Source organism: Lynx rufus, unplaced genomic scaffold (genome assembly GCF_022079265.1).
Source record: "Lynx rufus isolate CCGP_SWC_20201006 ecotype Redwood Valley unplaced genomic scaffold, mLynRuf1.p SCAF_15, whole genome shotgun sequence".
In the NCBI taxonomy this organism is placed as follows: Eukaryota; Metazoa; Chordata; class Mammalia; order Carnivora; family Felidae; genus Lynx; species Lynx rufus.
Window position 1 is genome coordinate 27308771 of NW_025814829.1, and position 14605 is coordinate 27323375.

General features: G+C 38.7%; 1 protein-coding gene across 1 annotated transcript in view; it reads right to left on the bottom strand.

Moving 5' to 3' along the window:
* The window catches only part of CRB1 (crumbs cell polarity complex component 1), a 209622-nt gene that overhangs the window by 119034 nt on the left and 75983 nt on the right, over window positions 1–14605 (bottom strand). The window contains exons 3-4 of the mRNA XM_047076412.1: window positions 4974–5169; window positions 1722–1861 (exon numbers count right to left, since the gene is read on the bottom strand). Coding sequence (XP_046932368.1) covers window positions 1722–1861; window positions 4974–5169 — 336 coding nt within the window. The remainder of the gene's footprint in view (window positions 1–1721; window positions 1862–4973; window positions 5170–14605) is intronic.

Below are 14605 nucleotides of genomic sequence, written 5' to 3' on the forward strand. Positions count from 1 at the left end.
ACAAAATACATTTAGCCAAAGCATATTAAATGTCCCTTAGGTAGTGAGATGCCTTTCGATAGGAAGCTACTAACAAGTTGACCCCAGTCTCCATGCTTCCTCCCCAACCACAGGATTACTTTTTCCTTAGTAAAATGAAAGGCAGAAGGGGATAGATGATTAGTAAGCTTGTAACAACAAGATTTTAAATAATCATATGTTTATCATTATTTTCTTGATCCAGTGGATCAAGAAAGAAGACATGAAATGCTCTCTTATTTCTATCAGTGAAATCCCAGTGAGAATTAGGTTAAAAATATGTTAGGGGCGCCTGGGTGGCGCAGTCGGTTAAGCATCCGACTTCAGCCAGGTCACGATCTTGCGGTCCGTGAGTTCGAGCCCCGCGTCGGGCTCTGGGCTGATGGCTCAGAGCCTGGAGCCTGTTTCCGATTCTGTGTCTCCCTCTCTCTCTGCCCCTCCCCTGTTCATGCTCTGTCTCTCTCTGTCCCAAAAATAAATAAAAAACGTTGAAAAAAAATTAAAAAAAATATGTTAAGCAGGTTTTTTTTTTTATTTTTTAAAAAAATTTTTTTTTCAACGTTTATTTATTTTTTTTTGGGACAGAGAGAGACAGAGCATGAACGGGGGAGGGGCAGAGAGAGAGGGAGACACAGAATCGGAAACAGGCTCCAGGCTCTGAGCCATCAGCCCAGAGCCTGACGCGGGGCTCGAACTCACGGACCGCGAGATCGTGACCTGGCTGAAGTCGGATGCTTAACCGACTGCGCCACCCAGGCGCCCCAAGCAGTTTTTTTTGATAAAACTAACAGCAATATTTACAGGTGACTTGTTGGCTCAAGTGTTATATAATGTTTTCTACTGATTCTGGTATTACCTCTACATTCTAGCCTAATTACCCTTTATGTGTAATTTTTAGTTATGGTTTATGTATATTAAGCTAATAATTTCAATTATATTATAAATTCTGAGGAGAATACACCTATTTCTGGAATAATCATTCCATACCCTCTATGGGACCATTGTAATTATATTGACTATGAAATATAATACAGTCTCCTAGGGTTTTAATATTGTTTCATGGGTTTCAATATATTCTAGGTATCAGTGAAAATATCTTGGAAGAAAAGGAAGCATCTTCAAGTGAATTTTTCTCCATGAAGACCATGCTAAAATTGATTCTTCTATTCATTTTCTCCTCTCTGTTTCCTCTAGATGGTTCTAATGATTAGGCACATGGTAACCTACTTTAGACAATGCATCGTGTAGCAGTAGGTATGTGTGAGCAATGAAGAATTCAGTTGAACAATGATAACTAGTGGGGTGCCTGGGTGGCTCACTCGGTTAAGTGTCCGACTTCAGCTCAGGTCATGATCTCGTGGCCCGTGGGTTTGAGCCCCACATTGGGCTCTGTGCTGACAGCTCAGAGCTTGGAGCCTGCTTCAGATTCTGGAGCCTGCTTCAGATTCTGGAGCCTGCTTCAGATTCTGTGTCTCCCTCTCTCTCTCTCTCTCTCTCTCTGCCCCTCCCCTGTTTCTCTCTCTCAAAAATAAATAAACAATAAAAAATAACTTAATAAAAAACAGAATCTAGAAGAAAGAGTTGGTTTTCAACCTTTAACAGTAAGATTTTTTTAGTTTACATTTGCCATAAGTGGTTTGTTTCTACTCTAAGCAAAAAAAAAAAAAAAAAAAAAAGTTGGTGGAAGATATTTTGTCACTTACCAGGCCAGCAGTGACAAGTGTAATTGTCATCACTGTCCTCACATGTAGCATTATTGTGACAGGGTTTTGACCAACATAGAGGCATCAGGGTCTCACAATGTGTCCCTGTGAATCCACTATCCATGCAGTTACAGCTATAGCTGGAGAGTAAAATGAAATTTTCACATCAACTCTTGGTCATATTGAGATCAAGTACCTTTATCCTGTCTCTTCCCCTGTCCATCAGTCTGAGACCCCGGGCATGGCTTTAACACTTGTCTCAAAAACTCTGGGGAATTATCTCTACGAACCTGAACACGTTATGTATTTCCATACTGGTACCTGATTATCTTTTAAAATTTATGATAATCTTTAAAAATTTCATGCAAAATTATTTGGAAACCATGATTCTTTGCTTTAGTTTCCTCATCCATAAATTGAAGACAATAGTACCTATGTCACAGGGTTATTGTGATAATTGAATGTGCACAGAAAGAATAGACATGGTATCTGAAACATCAGAAAACACGGAATAAATTATTACTAAGTAGTACTAAATAAAGTTGTTAATATTTGTGAAGGCAGTAGAGAATGATTTATACCACTGTGGTGCTCTTTTATATTTACAGCCCATTAATAAGGTCCCTTATGAAAAATGAAACAATAAATTATTTAAAAAAACAGGAAAAGCCCTCATTATATAAATTGTGACTTACGTTCTCTTATTTTTAGATTACAGGAATATTTTAGTCTTGCTATTTCTATCCATTCATTGGTTGAGTGAGATTATCTGAGAGACTCAAAACACAAATCTGATGGGGATACTTGTCGACTTTATCGAGAGGAGCTTTTAATTTATATGGGATCTCCTCAAGGATTTAGTATTATAAAAACATGGGGTTGCACACTCGGCTTTGATGAAATGAAGGTCTAGGGGAAAGAACACCTATGAACTTATAAAGACTTAGAGTTCTGTTCACTATGGCTTGTGTGAATGTTTACCACCAAACACAGATAAGAAGATTTCACTAAGGAAACTGAAATATTAGCAAATGTAATAAGTCACTATAATTTGTATATGTATTGCTAGTGAGAAATCCTCTTACTAATTAAAATACTTACTAAAAATCTACTATATATAAGACATTAGAGACAAGAGCCCTGTACTAGAGGCTGGCTAGTGGGCCCCAATTCCTGGAAACTCTATTTGCATATCCCTTTGGTCTACAAGAAACTTGTTTGTTTTTTGTTTCTTTGGTGTATAGTTTCTGACCTTCCCATAAACCTCATAGAAAATGTGTTCATTTTTGTTGTGGGAAACTAAAGTCAGGTTGTATTTGTTGACCTTGTACTCATCTTCCCAAAATTTAGGCACTAAGAGAGAGAAGGGTAAAACAGAAAAATTATCCACGGCACATTACACAAAGATTTGAAAGGTGGCAAGGTTCAGTAGCCTTGTTTTGTTTGCATCTCCATAGGAAGCAAAAGCTTTGTGTATTTTCTGTCCTGATGTTTTCTGGAGGCAGTAAAGCATGGATGGGGGGACCTCCTGCTCTTCCTCTGCAGTACATGTGTGGAAACTTCCATTCTGGTCAGTCTACATGTTGGTCAGTAATCTGCCTTGAGGAATATAGATTCTTGTCACTGGAGAATGATTTGGGTAAAATTGAAAGTCAGAGTCAAGACGTGAAATGTGATTAAAAGTTATACTTTAGAGTTTACAAAAGAAACACACAACTACATTGTCCTATTTAAAATCACATTATTTTGCTGGATATATTTGAAGTACGTGTGCCTTTTACTCCTCCCCTTTCGAGTCCGATTCTCTTTGAAACTTAGATTTGGGATAAATTGGAGCTTACTTATTAAATAAAGAAGAATTGGATTCTAGTCTTTCTTCTACAAAAAATTAACTGTGTGAACTTGTGGGAGTCACCTAACTTCCCTGAACTTTGGACATCTAATGTAATGTGAGAATATGAATGCTCAGCTTGCCTTCCACTGAGCTGCTGAAGGATCCAACAAAACATTAAGTACTAATGTTGTTCAAATTGCCATGCATTTGATAATTCGGTATTTGTGGTTTAAATAGGTATCAGAAAGTTCTTTTTAAACTATTTTCTATAGGGGCACCTGAGTGACTCAGTCGGTTAAGATTCTGACTTTGGCTCAGGTCATGATCTCATGGTTTCTAAGTTCAAGCCCCGCATCAGACTCTGTGCTGACAGCTCAGAGCCTAGAGCCTGCTTCAGATTCTGTGTCTCCCTCTCTTTCTGCCCCTCCCCACTAGTTGTCTCTGTCTCTGTCTCTCTCTCTCTCTCTCCCTCTCCCTCTCCTTCAAAAATAAACATTTAAAAAAAATAAAATATTTTATATATAATCAATTACCATCACCTACATTTATTATGTATATTGTATTAAGGTTTATTTATTTATTATTTTAAATAATAAATAAAAAGCCAATGATAGAATCGGCTGAAAAGCCAATGATAGAATCGACTTCGGAGCAGATTCACATAGCTACTTCTCGCCAGTCTACTCTCTCAAAAGTATTCACCCAAGTCTCCAAACACCTGGACATTCAAGATACAATCAATTTGATATCACTGCCTTTTCCAACACTGTTTATATACAATTTCTAAAGGACTTATTTTTCATCACTTGATTTATATGCTTGTAATTATGTAAATACCACCTTATATTCACATATAGAATAATCTATAGCTTTGTTTTTGCACTTTCCCTATCTATAACAAGTTTAGTGGAATTGAAAAGTTGGCATTTTTTTTGTAATATAAACAGTCCTAGATGATTACCAGAGTGACTTGGAAAATTCTCACTCTTGGGACAAATGACCTCTAAAGGATGAATTTTTGAGTAAAATCTGAATGTTACAACTTTTTGTCATTTAAAGTGCAAAGCAGGGATTCCTGGGTGGCTCAGTTGGTTCTGACTTCAGCCCAGGCCATGATCTCACAGTTCATGGGTTTGAGCCCCCTATCGGGCCCTGTGCTGACAGCTCAGAGCCCGGAGGCTGCTTCAGATTCTGTGTCTCCCTCTCTCTCTCTGCCCCTCCCCTGCTCACGTTCTGTCTCTTTCTCTCTCTCAAAAATAAACATTAAAAAATAAAAATAAAAAAATAAAGTGGAAAGCAGTGTGAACATCTTCAGCTGAGGACATGAGCTCTCCAAAATCCCCAGAGAGGTACAGTCGTGGTTGGTTGGTCAGTGAGTTCTCTCTAAGCCAATCGCCCAAACACAGGAGAAAACGTACCTATTGTGTCCATCTATGCACAGCCCTCCATGGAGACACGGCTGACTGGCACATTCATCAGTACTGAGTTCGCAGTGATCACCAAGGAATCCAGTGGGACAGTCACAGAAATAAGCCCCCAGAGCATCATGACAGGTTGCACCATTTAGGCAGGGCTGGGACCAACAGTCATCAACTTCCATTTCACAGTTCACACCTTTTAAGAAAGTCGGCACAGAAAAAAGGAAAAGTTTTAGCACAGCGTTAATATTTTAGCTCTTTGCCAGTGCTTTATTTACCAAGGCTTTTTGTCAAATGTTATATTACCCAAAATAATTTTCCTCTTTAATTGTAATTGATATTAACTTTCTGGCATGCTTGTGGGAAGTTGCACAATGCAGAGCAGCTGTTACTTACAAAGAACTATTGGATACAACAGCTTGTGGCTTTTTAATCTGTTGGAACAAGTCATTTTTAGAATAAAGTTATTGTTAACTGTACTTTTGTTGGAAGCTTTATAGGGACCGGTCAATTTTCTTCATTATTTTTAAGCAGTTAGTTAGGCATCGTAAGGGGAGTGGGTGCAAGCTCAGACTCCAAAGCCAAATGACCCAGTGTGGAATCCTGGCACAGCCACTTATTGGCTGTGTGATCTTTGGCAATTCCTTAATCTTTCCATATCTCAGTCTCTGCACCTGAAAAATGGGACCACTACTTGTAATTACCTCATAGGATTATTATTACAATTACAATGTGTTCTGAAATGCTTATGATAGTAGGTGGTACTAAATGCTGCTAGAGGGAAAAAAAACAATACTTGGTCCTTCTATATTTATTGTACAAATATGATGTGCAATTATTTCCTTAAGTACTCCTTCTGCATAAACATATTTTAAAATTTCCATAGTGTTGTAAAATACTACTTTTAAATAGGAAATCAGTTTGTGACATAATATAATTAGTATAAGCTACTTCATTTTGGGGCACCTGGTTGGCTCAGTCAGTTAAGCGTCCGACCTCAGCTCAGGTAGTGATCTCACAGTTGGTGAGTTCGAGTCCCGCATCGGGCTTTGTGCTGACAGCTCAGAGCCTAGAGCCTGCTTCAGATTCTGTGTCTCCCTCTCTCTCTGCCCTTCCCCTGCTCGCACTCTGTCTCTATCTCAAAAATAATAAACAAACATTAAAAAAAATTTTAAAAGAAGCTACTTCATTTTAAGGTAATTTACATGAAAAATCTCTATTCTCCCCAAAATTGTAAACGAATATTTACTATGCGAAATATGTTTAAGACTTACAAAAGTAGTCACATGGAGATAACAAACCACCTTACTGACTCTATCAAAATAATATTTGATATACCATAATCAAATTTGCATACATGTTTTAAAAGACACAAAAGGGCAAATATCTATATTAACCTATCTTTATTTCTATTCCTACAACCCAGGATAATAGATTATGTATTAAAATGATATTGAGGGATTTTCAAATGACTCAGAAGTTGCTAGTAGTCTGAGAATGTGCCCTCTTTCCTGACAGAAAAAAGCAGTAGCATATCCTAACACTGCTGACCATTTACAACTGTGACTAGATTCTATAAATACCTAAGTTGAAAGGGATCCCAGCATATTAAATTTGATTGTTTTTTGAGAAGAAAAAAACTTAAAAATTAAATTTTATATTGATAAAAATATAAAGCTGTGGAACAGTATTTGTTGCTAGGTAAACGGCCTGCCATTTGAGGCCAGGCTGTTTCTTACCCAATCTGGGATTGAGATCAATCATAACTATTTTACTTGGCATAACTAAGGTCAAGGGAACGAACACTGAACTGGCCAGTGGAACACGTGTACTTTCATTCTCATTCTCTCTCTGAAATGGCTTTTCAGCAATGTTTTAGCATCTTCATTTCTGCCATGTAAAATAATACAATAACATCTCTGTTTTCCAAGATGTAAGACAAAAATAAATTTGTTAAAATATTTTTTCTTACAATTATTTTTTAGACATATATAGCAACTAAAATGATAATGGGTTAGTCCTCAGTAACTACAAGGCACAAAATTACCTCCCCTGAAATGACAACGATCAATCATAACCTTTTTAAAAAAATTGTTTTTTAATTTATTTTGGAAAGAGAGACAGCGTGAGCAGGGGAGGAGCAGAGAGAGAGGGAGACAAAGAATCCGAAACAGGCTCCAGACTCCAAGCTGTCCACACAGAATCAATCATAACTTTAAGCAAAGTGAACTATGCCCACCCAGGAACGTTTGGTCGATGTGGATTTCCATAGTGCTCTGTGAGCAGAGGGCAACTGCTACTTACTCGACACCTGCCATATGCGGTGTCAAGGCAAGGTGATTTTACGTACATTCTTGTGTTTCATTCGAACTCCTTTAAGGTACATTGACTTGACTGTGTCCCATAGCTCTTCAATGACTGTGCTTCTTCGATTCCTATCACCACCTATTCCCGTCCTTTTGTCAATCCACTTTTCCATAGTGCCTTTGCCTATATGACATTAGACTAATACCTTTGGTATCTTAGTCATCTATATTTGCTGCAAAGGATTAACATACAAAGCCAAACCAGTGGTTTAAAACTTGCTAAAACTTTTCCAAATTTTATTTCATAACTCCAATCAAATTCATATATTCATCTGCAATACACCCGGATCACTTCCTCGTGCTTAAGAAATACATTATAAGCCATTATTTTAAATTCTGAAGCTCCTCTTATAAACTGTAGCCCAAATAAAGAAATCGCGATGTACATACAAGAATGTGTTTCAATAGTTTAGATATAATTTCAAATTCAACTAGTGACTTTAGGGTGATTTATTTGTATTACCTTAATATAACTTAACAACATAATTTTTATTGCAGTTTATCACTGCTCCTGATATAGACAAACATGATTTGGTCTACGTCTGCATGATGCCAAAGTAGTCGGGTGAAATGTGGTAAATACAGCCAGTCATCCAGATGTTTTTGTATTTCCAGATGCTGGCTTCATAGATAAAACATCTGGATAACTATGATTTTGATTTTTCACTTGGATGCTTACTGTCACATGCTTATAGCCTTTCAATATACAATTAATCAACATTCAAAACATACCTGTACTTGTAGTCCATTCCACCTGAAAACATTCATTTTATGCCTAGTGTTTTTAAGTAGTGCACCATGTTATTATAACTATATGTAGCAACAGCAATTGAATACAGTTACAGTGAGTAGCACTTCTATGGCTGATGGTCTAAGAAATAGAAAATTCATAATTCTAAAATTCTTTCACAAAAATTCATCCAGGAACCAAACCAATGGTTGCAGTTCATTAATAGTTGGTAATATGAAACATAAGAAAATAGAAAGGGTATGAAAAAAAAAAAAAAAAACAGGGTAAGGAGAACTCGCACCCAAAGAAGAAAAAGTATAAGACAGGAAAAAAAAAATCCCCTGATGTCATTAGCTTTGGTGACTCACCAAAACTAATACTGTGCTAAAATCCAGAGGCTTCCCTACATAAATACAGGTGACCTAAGGTGTCATTAATTCCTGACAGTCAGGGACAGTTTCACTCTGAACTACTCAATCTGCACAAACTGTCAAAAGTTCAGAAAAACCAAGTATTTAACTAATATTGGCAACAACAGCAGTATCTGTTTTCAAATAAGATCACATTCTGAGGTACTTCAACATAGGGTGTAGAACTTCAACAGATGAATTTGTGTGTTGGGAGAGGTCACAATTCAAACCTAACAGACTCCTTCTTGGTTTGCTTTTCTGTCACCATCTCGAAGTTCTTAATGACTTTTGAACTAGAGGCCCCACATTTTTATTTTACAGCAGAACCCACGAACTATGTAGCCTTTCTGCATATAAGCCCTTAATTCCCATTTAAACTTTTTATAACTGATATACATAGAATGAGTTCTTTTTTTCCTGACCAAAACCCAATTGATATACATACCCGAGAGAGGAAAGATTTGAGTAGAATATTCAAACAAGCAGACTGTTCAGTTTTGGGTCCAGCCCTCAGGCACATAGTTAAAGATATAGCAAAAATGGGGGCGCCTGGGTGGCTCAATCGGTTGAGCGTCCAACTTCGGCTCAGTTCATGACCTTACTGTAAGTGAGTGCGAACCCCACGTCAGGTTCTGTGCTGACAGCTCAGAGCCTGGAGCCTGCTTTGGATTCTATGTCTCCCTCTCTCTCTGCCCCTCCCCCACTCTCTCTCTCTCTCTCTCTCTCTCTCTCAAAAATAAAATAAAAACATTAAAAAAAAGATGTAGCAAAAATGAAGCTGGTGCAGAAGTTCCACACTCTTCAGTCTTGCCGTAGGCAAGCTGGGAATTTGATATCACCCCAGATAGGTGTTGGGATCCCAGGAGAGAAGCTGTTTCCACTTCCCTTATAGAACTTTGGAAAGACATCAGGACACACGTAATTCCCAAGCCACTGTTGTACAGGATGGTAGAACAGAGAAAACTACACAGGACCTGGGTAGACGGAAATTAAATGGCTTTAAAGAGAATACTTATTGAAGCAAGCAAGGCAGCCAAATGCGCTCTCCAATTAGTCCAACACACACTCTTTGTATCATGTTGAGTTAGGGAATTATAAAAATTGTACCTGCTATTATTACTTCCCTTCTTCCTCTTTTTCTTTGCCATTCATCATGGAAGAGTAGAAAGAACATGGATTTTGTAGACAGACCACTTAGGACTAAGCTCTGCTCTGCCACGGCTAATACCAAGGTTAGATTATAGTAAATGCTCAATGAATGGTAGGTATTACCTATAATCTATTTGTTCTTTCCTATTACTTCTTCAATTCCTCTGGGTAGACAGAATTGTAAACGTTTTGAAGTCTTTGGAAACAAACATATCCCTGGAAGGGAATTTGGAATAGCTTCAGACTCAGTTAAAACAAATACAGATGGCATACTGAGAGTATAGGAGCCAGAGATGCACAAATTTGGAGCCGTCACTATACTAAATATGATTTTAAAAGGGGTGGGGGGTACAATGGACATATAAGTAGCTAGTGAGCAATAGTAAATATATAGCCCAAATTTGGTAGTAAATATTGGGATGGATCAATAGAGTTTAAATTAGGACAAAAGAAAGTAGGCAATAGGGGGCTTTTCCGGGACTGGAAAACTGCAACATAACAATTGCAGGTCAAGCACGAGAAGGTTTAGAGAACAATACAGGCACATCAGTAGAAGAGCTCTCCACAAAGTCTAGGCCTATAAGGAGATACCGAGATAGAGAAGGAGATTTTGGACAGGAGGAGTATGGAGAAGCCAGATGGCTAATACTCTGCTAAAGATGAGGTAAGAATCCAACCAAAGCAAAGACATCAGAAGCGCAGGTTGTAGTGAGAACTCTGGTGGTAAAGTAGTTTTGGATGATGAGAGGGACTAACTTGAAGCTGCATCGGCATGTAGCTGTGGCAGAATAGATGGAGGTCACTGAAAACAGGAAGCTCAAGAAATTCTAAAAGCATATGGGCCATCAAATACTCCAGTAGCTCCTAACTGGATTTGGATAAATTGAAAACTTCTCATCGTGGCATCAAAAAATCTTTGTAATACTTAGAGTTTCATTTCCTATCACGAATCTGTCATCACTCTATGTGCCAGTCTTATCAGATCATTTTCTTTTTCTCAAACCCACCATATCCCCCTACCCTCTAAGAGTTTGACATACTGATCCTTTCTCTCTCTCTCTCTCTCTCTCCCTCTCCTCCTCTCTCTCTTAGGTTCTTTTTTATTTGTCCATCTGATGAAGTCATCCTTTAAGACTTATGTGAAATGTCCCACCTTCAGTGAAGTCTCCCCTGATTTCCTTACTGGTTCCACCCTCTTGTGTTTTCACAGCACTTACAGCATTATATTTTATTATTTGTTACTTTCTTATCTCCAACAACTGCTTTAAAGACAAGGATCCTTGCTTTGATATTCATAGTAATAACTGACATTTTTTGAGAGCTTATTTCACACCAGGTACTGTGCTCAGCATTTTATGTACCTTATTTTATTTTGTGTGATCTTCAAAAAATTATCCATGAGGTACTACCATTATGCTCATTTTCTTCAGGATGAAACCGAAGCACAGAGAAGTTAAGAAACTGATGCAGACCAACAGGCTAGAGAGTGGTAGGGCCAGGATGAGATTACAGGCAGTCTGAATTCAGAGCCTGTGCTATTGGCCATGAGGCTACGCCACAGCCCCGTACATTATGTTCTTCAAGGATGTACATCCTCGGTGTGTAGAAACACCTGCCCCGTGACAGGTGTTTAGCACAGTTTGCTGAATTGAACTGAATGTGAAGAAGTTGTCTGGGAAAGAGAAGTCACTGAGAATACTGAGAGTGTCCTGGAGGAGGTAATAGCTTACAAAGAAAAGAAAAGAGAAGCGTAAGTGGTAAGTGAATGATGCACCAGTGGTCTTTCAGAAGCAGGGGGTTAGTGAGAAAGCCAACCCTTCCTTCCTTGAGAATCAAGGAGAAGAAAAATCCTTTAATAAGGGTCGCATAGAAAGTGGTTTCATCAGATAAATGCCAAGTTCAAGTAAAGGCCAAGGAATTAAAGACACATTGGGAAAAAAAATAAAATGTTGTGTTTACTTGTGTTTAAGAAAAGACTATGGATGCAGCGCCTGGGTGGCTCAGCTGGTTGAACGCCTGACTTCGGCTCAGGTCATGATCTCATAGTTTGTGAGTTCAAACTCCACATCGGGCTCTGTGCGGACAGCTCAGATCCTGGAGCCTGCTTTGGATTCTGTATCTCCCTCTCTCTGCCCCTCCCCTGCTCATGCTCTGTTTCTCTCTCTCTCCCAAAAGTAAATAAACATTAAAAAAAATAATAATAATAAAGACTATGGAAGCAGGGGCCATTCTAATGAATTTCAGGAAGCTTTTCCTGTGACATTTTCACATAAACTATACATTAGCAGTCTAACCCTAGGCCAGATTGCTCTTCTGAACCCAACTATCTATAGGTTGTCTTCTCCACGTATCCCAACAGACATCATTCTACAATTCCAAATACAAACTCTCTCTCCTCAATCCACCCTCTCTCATCCCTGCCAAACTTCTTCTCTCAGTGAATGATATTATCTCCAAATAACCCAAGCCAGATTTATAGGAGTTACCATTATCTTGGTATTATTTCCCACATTAGTCACCAAATCCTGTCATTTCTCCCTGGGAAACAGATCTAAAAGGCCATTGCTATTGCTACAACCTTATTCAGACCCTCAACATCTCTCTTCTTATCTTATTGCTTACTGGCCTCTCTCTTTCCAGGCATTCTCTACATTTCTGAGAGTGGTCATTATAAAATACAAATCTGATTATATCATTGCCTGTGCAAAGTTGGTAAATAGCTCCTCTTGTCTCCAGGATAAAGCCTTGGAATGTGGCAGAAGATTCAAAAAGATGAGGACTCTCCTGGTACCACCTACAATGACTCTCTTGCAGCTCCACTGTCTCATGTCTTTAGGCTGCACATAGGTGCCCCCCTTGCTTAAAATGCCCCATTCCTCATTCCTACTTCCTCCAGCTAATTCTAATTAGTTCTGAAAAACTGAATTTGAGCATCATGATGCCAGAAACTATACTTAACCACTTACATCTGCCTTGGGTGCCACTCCACAGTTCTTTCATAATTCCCTGTTACATAAAAGTATGTATTATATATTTGACTGCAAATGCTTATTTGTTTATATTATCTACAAAACTGCCAAAGTGATTTTTTTGTCTTTTAACACTAAGATCTATAGCACATAGCACATACTCTTGAATATAGAAAATGCTCAATGAATTTTAAATGAATCATCCAGTCCTAGGTATAGATTAATTCACCCTCTCTCCCGAAAGGCAATCTGGTCTGCCAGGACAGGGGTCCTCAATGCTTCTGCAAGCCTGAGCCCACTCTCAATCAAAAACCGTAAAGGCAAATTCATGGCTTTGGCAAGCGTTTAAAACAAAACGTTGTTTCTGAATGACTGTGCCCTAAACTTCTGATCAGTGTTTAGAGACTGTGCCCCTCAATATGCATCTTTCAGCAATTACAAATCAATGTTAACATTCTGTGCCACGAGATAACGCACATCGTATGTTATCAGCCTGGAGCAGGTCTTGTCACTGATGTTGTCCTCGTCACTCATTACAGTGGGGAGAGAATGCACAACATGTGCCGTGTGGCCCTGATAGACTGCTCTGAACACCTTTCTCATTATTTTCAGAGCCCAGGCTTCAGAAATAATTGTACTCTCATTTTTGGTTAGCATGCTAAGTTTCAAAGTCTCCTGAATATATTTAATATCTAACAGGCCTCTATGCATATTTCCTTTTGAATAAGAATTATGTACACTGCACCTCAGTCCTTAAAGAATGATGCATTCTTACAGTTGTATCAATTACAACAATGATCAGTGCAAAGAGGCGCACTAACATTAGTTTCTATTACACGTATAGATTTATGCTACACTTTTCTCCTGTATATCACATTCACATATTTAACATCCTAAAGCAAAGAATGGAGGCCAAAGACTTCATTCTCTGATTAACAGTGTCAAACAAGCATTATATTGATTAGCAAGATGCTAATCAATGGGAAATTAAAGGCAGATTTCTTATTTTCAGTGGGAACATCTTTGGGGTTTTATCCAGTAAGATTCCTGGCTTGTGCATTTAGATAGACCTTTTCTAAGGAAACCAAAAAGTACCAAATACTTTTCACAAGACACTCACTTGAAGTAGACTTTACAAGCCTAGGATTTGCCTCTGAAAGACACCTGAATTTTTTCAATTTGAGGACTGCTCTTTTCTCCGTCATAAATTTACCATCTAGGAATTATGATGCACTTTATAATCAAGAATGTCTTGGTGTTGTACTATATTTTAGTTGCAGAAGTTTTCTTTCTTGGCCTACATGAAATCAGTGTAATTATCAGTGATTAATTCTGATGAAATATGAAAACAGTTTCGTATTTTTACATTATTGTTTTACAATATTTATTGACTATATCTATTTTATTACTATTATTTATAAATATTATTAATAACTTATTATTACCAAAAGAGTCTCCTCCAGCGTCCTGGCCTCTCTCTACCCAGGGACCAGGGCTCCCTGGTCTCTCACTGAAGGATCCCCCACACCGGCCCACCCACCTGGCCAAGGCAAGGCAGTCATATTCCCAACAGATGTGCCTTCAGGGGAACAGATGCTTATAGCTAGGTTAGGGATGGAATCCCACGCTTTGTTCCCTAAAGAGCCCACTCCGAGGAACTGGCATCTCTCCACGGTGGTCTTTCTGCAATTCTCTGGCTACCCAGAACTGCACTGCACCAGTATGTGTAACATGGCCTTCTCTCCAGGCCTTGGGCACCTGGAGGCCTTCAGGCCTGAGGTCTATGGCCCAGTCTCACATCTGGATAGCCTCGTGCGTGGAGGGGGACTCTCCTCCCACAAGACAATCTGATACTATGGCTACAGAGAAGAAATAGTCATTCCCCATTTGGAAGTGCTGCCCTATAGGGACCCAGGCCTCTCCAGGTATGAGGGATCCCAGATATCTCTCATTCCAGGGCACCAAGGCTTCAGAATTCCCGATGTGTCTGACTTTGGGGTGATAGGGT